Here is an 11,291-nt window from a genome sequence, read left to right as displayed (position 1 = left end):
GACCGGCAGCCAAACTTGGCCGATTGAAGAGGTAGCACCGGCGGTCATTTAAGCACTACTTAGCGGCCATGGCCGCAGGCTGCTTTAAGGCTTGACAGTAGGTTACATCATTATAACATAGCATGATGCCCTTCTTTGTATACTGGACACTTGTATGCTATCATTACTCAATACATAGTGAGCTGATAGATTAGCATTATCGCTATATCTTAAAACTTGACAAAAAATTTGCCTTTTAGTAAAAAAAGTGCCTTTTTTTCGTAATCTTGCCCCCCAGTCAAAAATCGTTCCGGCGCCCCTGCTTCGTATCCCCTTCTTTAGCTATCCCTGAATAGAACACATTTATAATGAGAAAGGGCTGGCAGCAAGGAATAACCTTGCGGTTTTCTAGTCGAGGTGCTGCCTAAAATAATAAACAAAAATGAGTCACTTTAGGCTACGGATGAACAAAAGCTGTTCCGGCCAGCTGCTACAGTTTGGCAAATTGCATGACCATCGTCTATTTAAGCGTGGAGCAGATCAAATACATCAGACATTTGTCACCGACTTGTGTATTCATGATGATTATCATTCACATTGACATGATTGCTTATCTAACATTGCTGCAAAGACGCTGTGGTCTTGCTGATGTGATTCAATCAATTTCTTCATAAGACTTTGTAAACTTTTAATTTTTTCCATACACGTTGTGACTTCCACACTCTCTCCTTTGCCTCCATTCTAAAACAAAGTAACCAGGCAATAACGGCAAATAGGCTACATACGGTATCTTACCATCGATAATAATCAGTTTGGGTTTAAAGTTAATCACGTGGTCTACAGACAGGAGTTTTTTTTTAACAAGTTTGTGGCGTCATATGTAGGCTAAATAATTCTAGGCTACTCCAGTTTAATAATCAATAAAAATTCAACCAGGTTTGGTAACTACAAAAATTTATTGGTAGAGCTTTCGCCGCCGTAAAGGCGGCTTCATCAGTAGGCTACTCTTATTCAAATAGAATCATGTTTATTATCATACTCCAGTTTATTCTGCTTTTCTTATTGATGCTTCTAAAACTTTTCACAAACTAAATATCCGTCTGTTTAAAAAAATTAGCCTATTCAGCTGATGTATTTTCTTTGTATTTTAAAGTTTTAGTTCCATGAGCAAATTTTTGCATAAGGCACCCTACACTCAGAACCAAGATACCTTACAGGCCTAAGCTGTGTTTCTCGCTGGGCTAACTTTTTGATTTTCCTAACTTAAATATGGTCTCCAGGATTACGCTCATGCTTCGATCCAATCATGGCATTGTTTTTTTATTGAAATAAACGTTTGGTTTGTTTGTTTTTTTTCCTTTCAACATTTTGCACTTTCTCGCTACACACCCACTGGTCTTGCTTGGATATGGGAATATTTTATCGGTAGGACGAAAGAGTCTCCCAAACAGCCACTTTATCTGGCCAAGATCTGGTCAGATCCGTACCCCACTACCCCATGTGGTAAAGATTTGGACCAGATAAAGTGGCTGTCTGGGCTACTTTGTTTAGTCGGTTTCAAGTGACTTACACTTAGCTTACTCACTTAGCCTACATTGTTGGTGCCAAATTTGTGTGTATTTATCAGTATCTACGTGTTAGCGCCATCAGAAATGAAAAATAACATTGAATGTTGGGCCTATATGAGCGCAAGTGAGCTTCAAATTAATTTTTATTACGTACCATTATTTTTGGTGCCTCATTGAAAATACACACACTTTTTCATAGAGTACAGCGCAGTAGGCTATTAACCCCACCGGCAACTGTCTGTTAATGTTCTTGATAACAAACTGTAACCATTTTAAATTATATTCTGCTAGTTGTCACAATCTTACACGACCAATAAATGACAAAATGTTTAGTTATGAAAAGTTCAGTGTTAATGAATGAAAATTTAGTTGTGGGGAAACGTTAATGGTTGATTTGGTTGGTTTGTGAATCTTTATCCTCGCACTTACAAAGCCTTGATAGGTTATTTCTAGTAGTTTTGCATAGATTAGCCTACTTATAGATGATTTTAACCTAGGGCCGGGATTGGCAGAGTGAAATTTCCTGTTATTGAAATGTTGTTCCCGGAGAACTATTCCATCTACTAATTGTCCCTGAATAGAGAACAGTCCTGAAATGCGTTGCTCAAGCACACGCCCAGGGATCTGAACTTTAGCTAACATACACTGTAGCCTACCCTACAATTAGCCTGGGTAGGCCTACAGTTAAGCTAGATTTATTAAAACTTAATTTACCACTTAGAGCTATTATAAGTTAGCTAAAAAAAATGCTTGTAGTCTATAATATAAGAGGTTAATCTTCCTCTGCTTGCCTTGCATAAAGATTTTCGTAAAGTTGCAAAAGTGCTAATGCAATCTTTCAGTTTTTCTTCTAACATATCCCGTTCTGATTGAAGAAGTTGAATGTTACGTTCTAATCCCAGTAGTCGTGACTGCATGGTTTCTTGTTCTGATTTTTCTTGATCACATTCAGCTGTCATAATATTTAAAATGAATTCGTGTAACAATTAATCTTTTATCTACATAAATTTATTTATTTTTTAAAGCTGCTTTGATTTGAACATTTTGTTTGTGTCGATGACCAGATCTAGAAAAATACTAACTTATGTGGAAAAGGTGAAATAGTTCCAACAAAAAATGGTAAAAAATATGAAAAATCTGAAATTGGGGTCTGAAAACTCAAATAGGCTATGTTTACGGGGGTCTGGGGAGCTTGCTCCCAAAAATTTTGATAAAATTTTATTTTTTATAAAATTTTAATAATTCTATGTACGCCTATGCTATTATTTAGTTTTGATGGCTGCCATGTCATCTGATTGTTTTTATCGTTCTGAATACTTTCAGTTCTTCTAACTTGAAACACTACCGTACCATTGTCTGTAAACTTGTAACAGTTAATAGCATATTTAGTGAGATTTTGTGCATTTGCAGTTTGTGTTTTATTTATTGTTTTTCGTTGTTGTTGTTTGATGTTTGCAGTTTGTGTATTATTTCTTTGTTTTGGATATGGACAGCTTTGTCTGATGCAAATAAATATTAATTATACGTTGTTTTTTGCATCCTTTTTATCAGTCTGGCTAGACTACCTTTTGTGGCCCAGCAGAAGCCATAAGCGTTAAAACGGCTGTTCAGGACGTAGCCTACTTTTGGATCCAGGCCCAGGAATATTTTAGGGGCCCATAACCTTTTCAAGAGGCCTTGTAATCTGAAGAAACCACCGCATATTCTTAAGATGCAGTGCGTTTTACTTAGAAGTGTCTTGATTTGAGTCTAAGAATCTTATTGGCAACCTACCGGGCTCAAATTTTCCTCTTAACTGCCTTGGAAGCAACTGATGTTTTTTTAAATCTTATTGGTAGCCTACTGAGCCCAAGTTATCCTCTCCACAAATCTGGCAGCAGCTAATGTTTTTTTGTGTAATACGTAAGCTACCACACTTAGTACTAGTAGTTGACCCATGGCCGTTGCTTCTTTATTTCCGATGCAACCGCACGAGTAAACATAACCATAAATAAAATCAGACAGATTCAGAAGCCTGTAGTCATAATTTATTAATAATGGTTTCTCCACTGCATAGGCGAATTATTCAGATTTAAAAAATTAAGCACACGCAAATGGGAAAACTTGATAAAATTTCTTATTTCAAACGATTTCCACAGTGCTCTTAGTTGATTTCAGCGTTAAATTAATTTTTATGTATTCAGTTGCTTCCGATTTCCAAATAGGCCGATAAAACGCCTTGTTTATAAATTATACAAAAATCCTAGTCTGGCTAATTTTCTTTACTTTTTGTGTTCAAATTCGCCCCGATAGCTCAGTTGGTTAGGGTTACTGGAACGAAGAAGCTTCAAGATCAAGAGGCGCTGGTTCGACTTTCGGTGTGTGCGCTTGAGCTACGCCCGTTAAGGACTGCTCTCCTTTCAGCGGCATCTAATGAATGGAATAATTCTCCGGCAACAAGACTTCAATAATCGTAAACTTCACTCTGTCAATCTCGGTGATCGGGCCTGCGTCAGTGATTCAAAGCCTCTGCAAGTATGCAAACCTGCCAGGATTAAGCTCTGCAAGAAGCTTTCCCAGTCCGAGGATAAAAATTCAATCAGTCAATTGAAGAGATGTTTTTTTGTCGAACTAAAAAATTAAACTTTAAACTCGAAAAATGTCAGTCGTCATGCATTGACGTGAACAATTTATGTTTAGTTACACACAAATTTGGCATCAATGCAAAATTATCGAACTTAAACTTGCAAAAAAGTTGACATTAAACTTGCGAATACTTAGTGTGAACTTGATGCAAAAAAATCTATCAAATTTGCAGTTATGTGACTTCTAGCCATCGCATTAAAGAAAGGATCCTTATGGGGATCACATTGAAATGGAGGTATTTACAACCTAGAAAACTGCGTCACACTTTTTTGCGTTGATACAACACCGTAAACAAAGGTCTAATGTGCTTGCTTGGTCAGCAGCTTAAAGCTATGGTCTTATTTTGATGACTGTATGGTTTGCAGATACCAAATTGAACACAGCCAAGAGTCCAAGAATCACCAACGATGACTGGTGCATTTTAATCACCGGTCTGACCTTGAAGTAGGTCGGCCAATCGAGTTAACTTGGGTTCTACTTCTAATAGGCTAGGTTTGTCACAATACTTTTTAGTTGACTCAAATAACCTGTAGATTTATGAAGCTTTGTTTTGTTTTCTAATTTGTCTTCCAAAACTTCCCAAAGTTGGTTGAGAAGCATTTTTTCTTTATCAATCCATTCTTCTTTTTGTCGTAGCATCCCAATGATTGTACGCCGTCTTCAAGTTGAAAATAGATGAATAAGTTTTAAATAGAATGTATAGGCTAAAGGTAGTCAATGTCTGTGGCCTATATTTGTGGGGTACATAAGTTTTGGAGCTTATAGGCTAGGGTTGCCATACCGTCCGGAAAATTCCGGACATGTCCGGAATTTAGGGTTAAATTTTGCGTCCGGGAGGAGTTTAAAAAAATGCTCAAATGTCCGGAATTTTATGATGGGCGTTTTGGGGGAATTACAATTGCGGGAATAATCCTGTAAATTAGGGGTGTCCTAGAAAAATTTCTCAGCCAGCTCATTTTACTGCATCTGCAATCGTACTGTGCACACTGCCAATTAGGGTTGCCAGAGGTTAATATAAAAAAGAGCCCAAGCTTATGCAAAAAGTAGCCCAAAAGTAGCCCAATTTTTTTTTGGGGTTCTAAAATAGAGCCCAAATTGGAGCCCAAGCAAAAAAACAGGCTATTATACAAAATTCTTCAAGAACGCTTGATCATCAGTCCCAAATTATAAGTGTTTTTCCAGTTCTTCACATCTTTCAGACAGATTGGCAACCATGCATTCACTCAACTTGTTTGTTAAAATAGCTACAAACAAGTACCGGTTCCAACTTCCACACCAAGCAACACAAAAAATGGTTTAATTGCTTTTTGTGATGAGCTAACGCATCAAGAGTGTTCCCCTCAAGACCATCAACAGTTCTGATAACCCACCTTGGTCGATTACCATAGAAACTATCTTTTTTTTTACTCATATAAATTGTTAAAAAAAATTCACTAGCCTTTCTTTTCTCATCTTTCTACATTTGTAAAAACTTTATTAAGGTGTTGCGACCATGCCATAACTGATTGTCTTGCTTTGGCGTCATGCACGTTATAGCGTCCGTGTTTTGTTGCTTCTACCTTTTTCTAGACCTTGCTATGTTTGAAATATATTGTTTTTCGTTGTGATCGTCAGAAATAAAAACAAGCTGAACTGATGTCCACTGCATTTTCATGAAAATCTGGATCACTTTAAGTTGCCAGGATTGCCAGATATTAAAGCTTAAACATGCACATTTTTAAAAATTAGCATCTTTATACTTACCAAATTGGTAACCCTGCCTGACCGAGGCCTCCAAAAACGCTACTCCTCAATGAAATAACTATGAATTAGGTAAAAATCCTAAACATAATACAATTTTTACATAAAAAGTTATATTATATTTGTAAAAAAAGTAGCCCAATTGGGCGCCAACCAAAAAAGCGCGCCCAACGCGAATTTTTGGCGCCTGGAGAAATCAAAAGTAGCCCAATTGGGCGTAAAAGCGCCCAATCTGGCAACCCTACTGCCAATCCAGAACATTGTTATTTCGTACCGTGTGCATTTTTTTAACTACAAGGTTGTACGGAATTATGATGTAACAAAGCGTTTTCCTTATCAATGATGTTTACCACTTAGAAGTCAGTGTTACCATTTTAGTCTTTTTAAAACCAAATCTGTTTTTTGCAGCCGTTTGGTTTATTTTTTTCGCTTTGGTTTATTATTTTTTTAAATTTATTTTTATTTTTTGGTTTATAATTTGTTTTTTTTTAACATACTTTACGTCAGGTATTCGGTTCGTTGCAGTGATTATTTCACTCGAACAAATTTTTTAGTCTATTTCTGCTATATCATAGTTATTCAATATTTTGACTGGAGGAAAGGTGAATTGCAATCAAAATTGATTGAGTTTACAAACAAGGCAAACGAGACTGCCGACACAATAGCCACTTATGTAATAGACACCTTAGAAAAAAGGATGCTTTTGAAAAAATGTGTGGCATTTACAGAAGACAACTGCAATACTATGTTTGGAGGACTTAGGCGTAATGAGCAAGGAAACAATGTGTTTGCAAAGTTGAAGAAAATGTTAAACCCCTCATTGATTGGGGTCGGCTGTTCAGCACACGTTTTGAACAATTGTATCCATCATGGGGCTGAAAGAATAAACATCGATATTGAAAATATCAATATTTTTCTATTTACACAAATTAGAACTCAACAACTGAAAGAATACTGTGAATTTGTAAATTGTGAATACAAGAGACTTCTCTCTCATAGCAAGACTCGCTGGCTCTCCTTGTTTCCTGGAATTTCAAGATTGTTAGAAACGTTTTCACCCCTGAAGTCCTACTTTTTGTCTCAAAAACATCCGCCAATAGTTATTAAACGGTTCTTTGAGAATGAAATGAGCGAGTTATACCTTTGGCATATGCACTCACTAATGTCCGTGTTTCATGGACGTATTCAAGTAGTTGAGAGAGAAAACAATTCCGTTGCAGAAGTGCTAGAAAATTTGGAGCTGGTTCATAAGGTGCTTGTGGAAGGAAGAGTGAAAACTTTATGTCCTTGAAAGTTAAAAGGCTTTTAGTTGAAAAAAGAGAAGAGGGATATGAAGATGAATCACAAGATGAATGTAACAATTTTCTTTCCGAAGTTGCAAACCTCTATGAGAGATGCTTGGAGTACCTGTGCAAATGGATGAAACCAATGGAAGTGTTTGCTTGTTTCAAATAGATGACCTTAAACGAGATACCAAGTTGGAAGGATGTAGAGCCTTGCCTGGAATATCTCATTGGTAATGGGGTTGATGTGGACGATGCAAGTGCTTTGACCAAATCTGTAACTTGAAGCAGTTTGTGGAAAGTTACCTACAGGACGAAGAATTTATTAAATTGCCAACGCATAAGAAATGGTGCAAATATTTCGATCAGTCTACGAACATCACATGCCACTCAGAAATTTTAAGGATTGTTCAGTTTTTCTTTGCTTTTACATCCCACAATGCCAATGTAGAGAGACTCTTTTCACTGATGCAAAGTCAGTGGACTAAAGAAAGAAACAAGTTGAGCGTTGCGACTATGAAAGGCATATTGACTCTTCAAAATAATTTCAAACATATGTGCTGTAGTGAATTTTTCTCATTTTTGAAATCACACAAGGCCCTATTGAAGAGAATTAGATCTTCAGAAAAATATGCATGGTCAAAAGAGTAAATTTGTAGTGACTTGACTTACAAGCGTGTCTTTAATCTGTTTTAAGCATGTAATTGCTGTTCTTACTTTTTCGGCACAACCTAATTCTCATTATTATTTTTCACTCTGAAGTTGAGATTTTTTCAGTGACGGTCCGTAGCTATATTTAGAGAGTGCTTACCCTGCCTGGTGTGAGATTCTGCTCGTGACAGAAGACAATACTTTTCATTTCGGTAGCTGGCGCTTTAGCATGTGTATCGTACAACGTTTGCAGCTTTAGCATTTCGGTAGCGCATATATATGGTCTCATGTAAATAGTCATGCACTGTCCGGAATTTTGCTTTTTCAAATATGGTAACCCTATTATAGGCTACATAGGTTTTGAGTGAGAACATTTATGTTTTATGTAACAAAGTTAGTCCCTAGACGAAGTGTTTTATTACCATAGTCTATTAGGCCCTATCTACTTTGTTTTATATTCTTACCTTACATAAACTCCCAGCAAAAATGCTATTCCTGTTGTCATAAATAAAATTGCAATTTGAAACCAGTAAGAATTGGGATGAAAAAGCACTTTTACACTGTCCAGCAGTAAGGTAAGCCAAGCATTGTTATCGTCCGACCCAGCATCGATTCCCAACCAAGGAATGATCAAATCACATCCACTTTCGTAAATTTCAAAAGCAAAATTGCTTGTTGGAAACATTGTTGATTTTAATCTGCAATATCTTGGCATTGTGCTATGCCTATCACCTGAATTTCAGGGGCAGCGTTTTTTATTTCTTATGGCTGGTGTATTTTTACAACCGCAGGCCTATAAAAAAAATAGTTAAGCCAATATAATTCAATTTTATTTATTTATTGTGACGCATGTTTAACTAATAAACAGTTTTTAAAGTTTCATTTTAAGGTGGTTGCATTGGCTACAATTAAGTTCAATTCAGTCGTTTTTTTTTAACATCACAGCGAAAAACTACACATGTCAAACACAGCAGAGGCACATTAAATAGAAGAGATAAAACGCTGAGGTTATCACGTGTTGAAGACCGAAATAGAATAATAACTTAAGTTTAAACTTTGGTCCGGTTGCAATACGCGTTCCAACGACAATGTGGCATAAATCAGAGGGTTTCCCAAAATGTTTTGGGCCACTGACCACCATCCATAGGCCTATATGATGGTGAATCTTCTTTTGTGGAACCCATTCATTTGTCGCGATATTCTTTCCACCCCCAACTATAGCGTGGAAGGATCACAGTTCAAAACGAAAAATAACACTGAAGGGAGCATTCGAATATGAGTTTCACCTTCGGTTTTCAAAGAAAAAAACAAAAAACATTTATCAACAAAACTGAAACGGTTAGGCTGCGTCTTCAGTTGGACGGATAATGTTCTTATCACACAATGTATCCATTCTCAGAGCTATTTGTGGTAGGCAAAGTCAGAATCTACGTTAAGTCTGAAAGCGTATTTTGTCTTCACCTTGGCTAATAGGCTACAAAAACGCTGACTCACACATGTTGGCCGTGGAAAAAAACAGTAGCGTAACCAGAAGGAGAGGCATTAATTAACCTATTAGCCTACTAGTTTTAATAGCAATAGGCTTATGAGCTGAAATGTAGCCTAAACATGTCAAATAGGTAGGCCTACATAATTAACCTATTCTGGTTTTTCATGTCTGGAGTTTCTTTACAAATGCTGTTTAATTTTGTTTGTCGTATCCAGGCTTACGCCCGGGGAATGAAGATTTAGATTAAGTGGACGGGAAGGCAAGAAAGCCAATCTTCGTAACCACCTTCAGGCATGTCTTTAAGTGTCTTATCAAAGACACAGCCGCATGCTCTTGCGCGGTGTCAAACCGGCGCCCTTTCGAACGTCGTTCCAGGGCTTTTACCACTCGACAATGCAGCCGACAAATGAATGAATGAATACGAATGCTGTTATTAGAATTGGACGTGGAATGAAAAAAAAATAGCCTCCTTATCTTAAAGTTTAAACAATTAACCTACGATTGCAACAGCTTATACTGAATCACTGTAGCCTAGTAGGCTAATCATCTTTAACAGTGCACGTCGCTAGCATGCTGTAGGCTACAATACCTGCATATATTTGAAATTATTTTTTTATTTTTTTTATCACATCGTTCTTGACCACTTGTAGCCCATAGTCGTCACACACGGACCACTAGTGGTCTAAGGAAAACAATTTGGAAAACCTTTAGTAGCCTATTATAGCGTCTCCAAACGGCAAGAAATGTTTTTGAAATTTCGAAGCAACACATTTGGAAAAATCTGTTGAAGTTGCGAGTTGCCACCCACTTATGACAATTAATGACATTGACGAAGTTGTGTTATGAGCTGCATATTGGCAGACACAAGGCCGTTGAGAGAATATTTCGGACCCAGTTCCGATGAGATCATCTGGCCTCAAATCAAAACACTTCTAAGAAAAACGCACAACATCCAAAGAATACGCGGTAGTTTGTTCAAACTCCCAGACCCCTAAAATTATTCCGGGCCTGGGTCCAAATTAACCCCTGGATCCCCCTGTCAACGCTACTGGGCAGACTGGCTAATGTTTTTCAATTAGTTTTTTTTTTAAATTACTAGAATATTTGCAACCTTCAGACAACAAAAGAATTTCTGCCCTTTCCCCATTTTAGCCTAATTAATATTCTGGTCTTTAGTCTCAGCCATGTGGCAAAACTGTGAGTGTTAATAGAATGTTTTTGAAATAAGCATTGATCAGTAATCTGCTGTTCCAAGAGAATTAAGTTGCACATATTATATAGCTTTATAAAAAGATTCTCTCTTATATGAAAATTTTTAGTCAAGAAGCTAGGGATGGTAGAACAAGAAGCCTAACACTTGTGCGACGCCTTTTACAATTTCAAACGATACACCAGGGCGTCGCGACGCTCAGTTAGAGAATATTTTAATTTTTATTCAATATTTGATTATTCGTGGAAAAGTGCAGGTGAATCAAATTGTGTTTGGGGAACTTATACTCGTTGACCGTAGGTAAATACATCTTGCGGCATCTGGCAACACCGAATTAATTCTTTGATTTTTGGGAATTGTAAATGCGTCACGTTTGTGATTCGTCAGGGTTACCAGATTGGCCTTTTTAAGGCCAAATTTCTCGAATTTGGCTTTTTTTAAAGCCGTTTGGCCTTAGAAATTGGACGTTTGGCCTTTTTCTAGATTTGGCCTTAAATTTGGCCTTTTTTAAATTTAATCTTCAAAATGCATAATAATCAATATTTCTCATATATCGTAACTTTACCAGTTGAAAACCGTATTCACCACTGTTTAATACATGTTCTATATATACTTGTTAAATACAGTACTTGTAATGTGTAGCCTACTTGTTATAAATAAATTTGTGATGAGCAAATATATTATTGATCATAGACTTGTTACAAAAGAAACTTTTTTTAATAATTACTGTAGTAATGTTCATGATA

The 11,291-nt window shown here is 36.8% G+C and overlaps 1 protein-coding gene across 2 annotated transcripts; it reads right to left on the bottom strand.

Moving 5' to 3' along the window:
* Window positions 1-546: 546 nt before the first annotated feature.
* On the bottom strand, window positions 547-8,623 carry LOC145775993 (uncharacterized). 2 transcript variants are annotated; one of them, XM_082587402.1, is made up of 4 exons: window positions 8,311-8,623; window positions 4,679-4,830; window positions 2,339-2,499; window positions 547-720 (listed from the first exon to the last, which is right to left on the bottom strand). In XM_082587402.1, the coding sequence occupies exons 1-4, from the start codon at window positions 8,559-8,561 to the stop codon at window positions 568-570; spliced, it is 717 nt and encodes a 238-aa protein (XP_082443528.1). In that variant the 5' UTR covers window positions 8,562-8,623; the 3' UTR covers window positions 547-567. The 2 variants fall into 2 exon arrangements, with proteins under 2 accessions (XP_082443528.1, XP_082443529.1); XM_082587403.1 differs by having other exon boundaries at window positions 4,700-4,830.
* Window positions 8,624-11,291: the final 2,668 nt, after the last annotated feature.

The sequence above is a fragment of the Aplidium turbinatum genome, chromosome 8 (genome assembly GCF_918807975.1).
Source record: "Aplidium turbinatum chromosome 8, kaAplTurb1.1, whole genome shotgun sequence".
In the NCBI taxonomy this organism is placed as follows: Eukaryota; Metazoa; Chordata; class Ascidiacea; order Aplousobranchia; family Polyclinidae; genus Aplidium; species Aplidium turbinatum.
The sequence above is the reverse complement of the archived record's forward strand: the minus strand, read 5'-3'. Positions and strand labels throughout refer to the sequence as shown.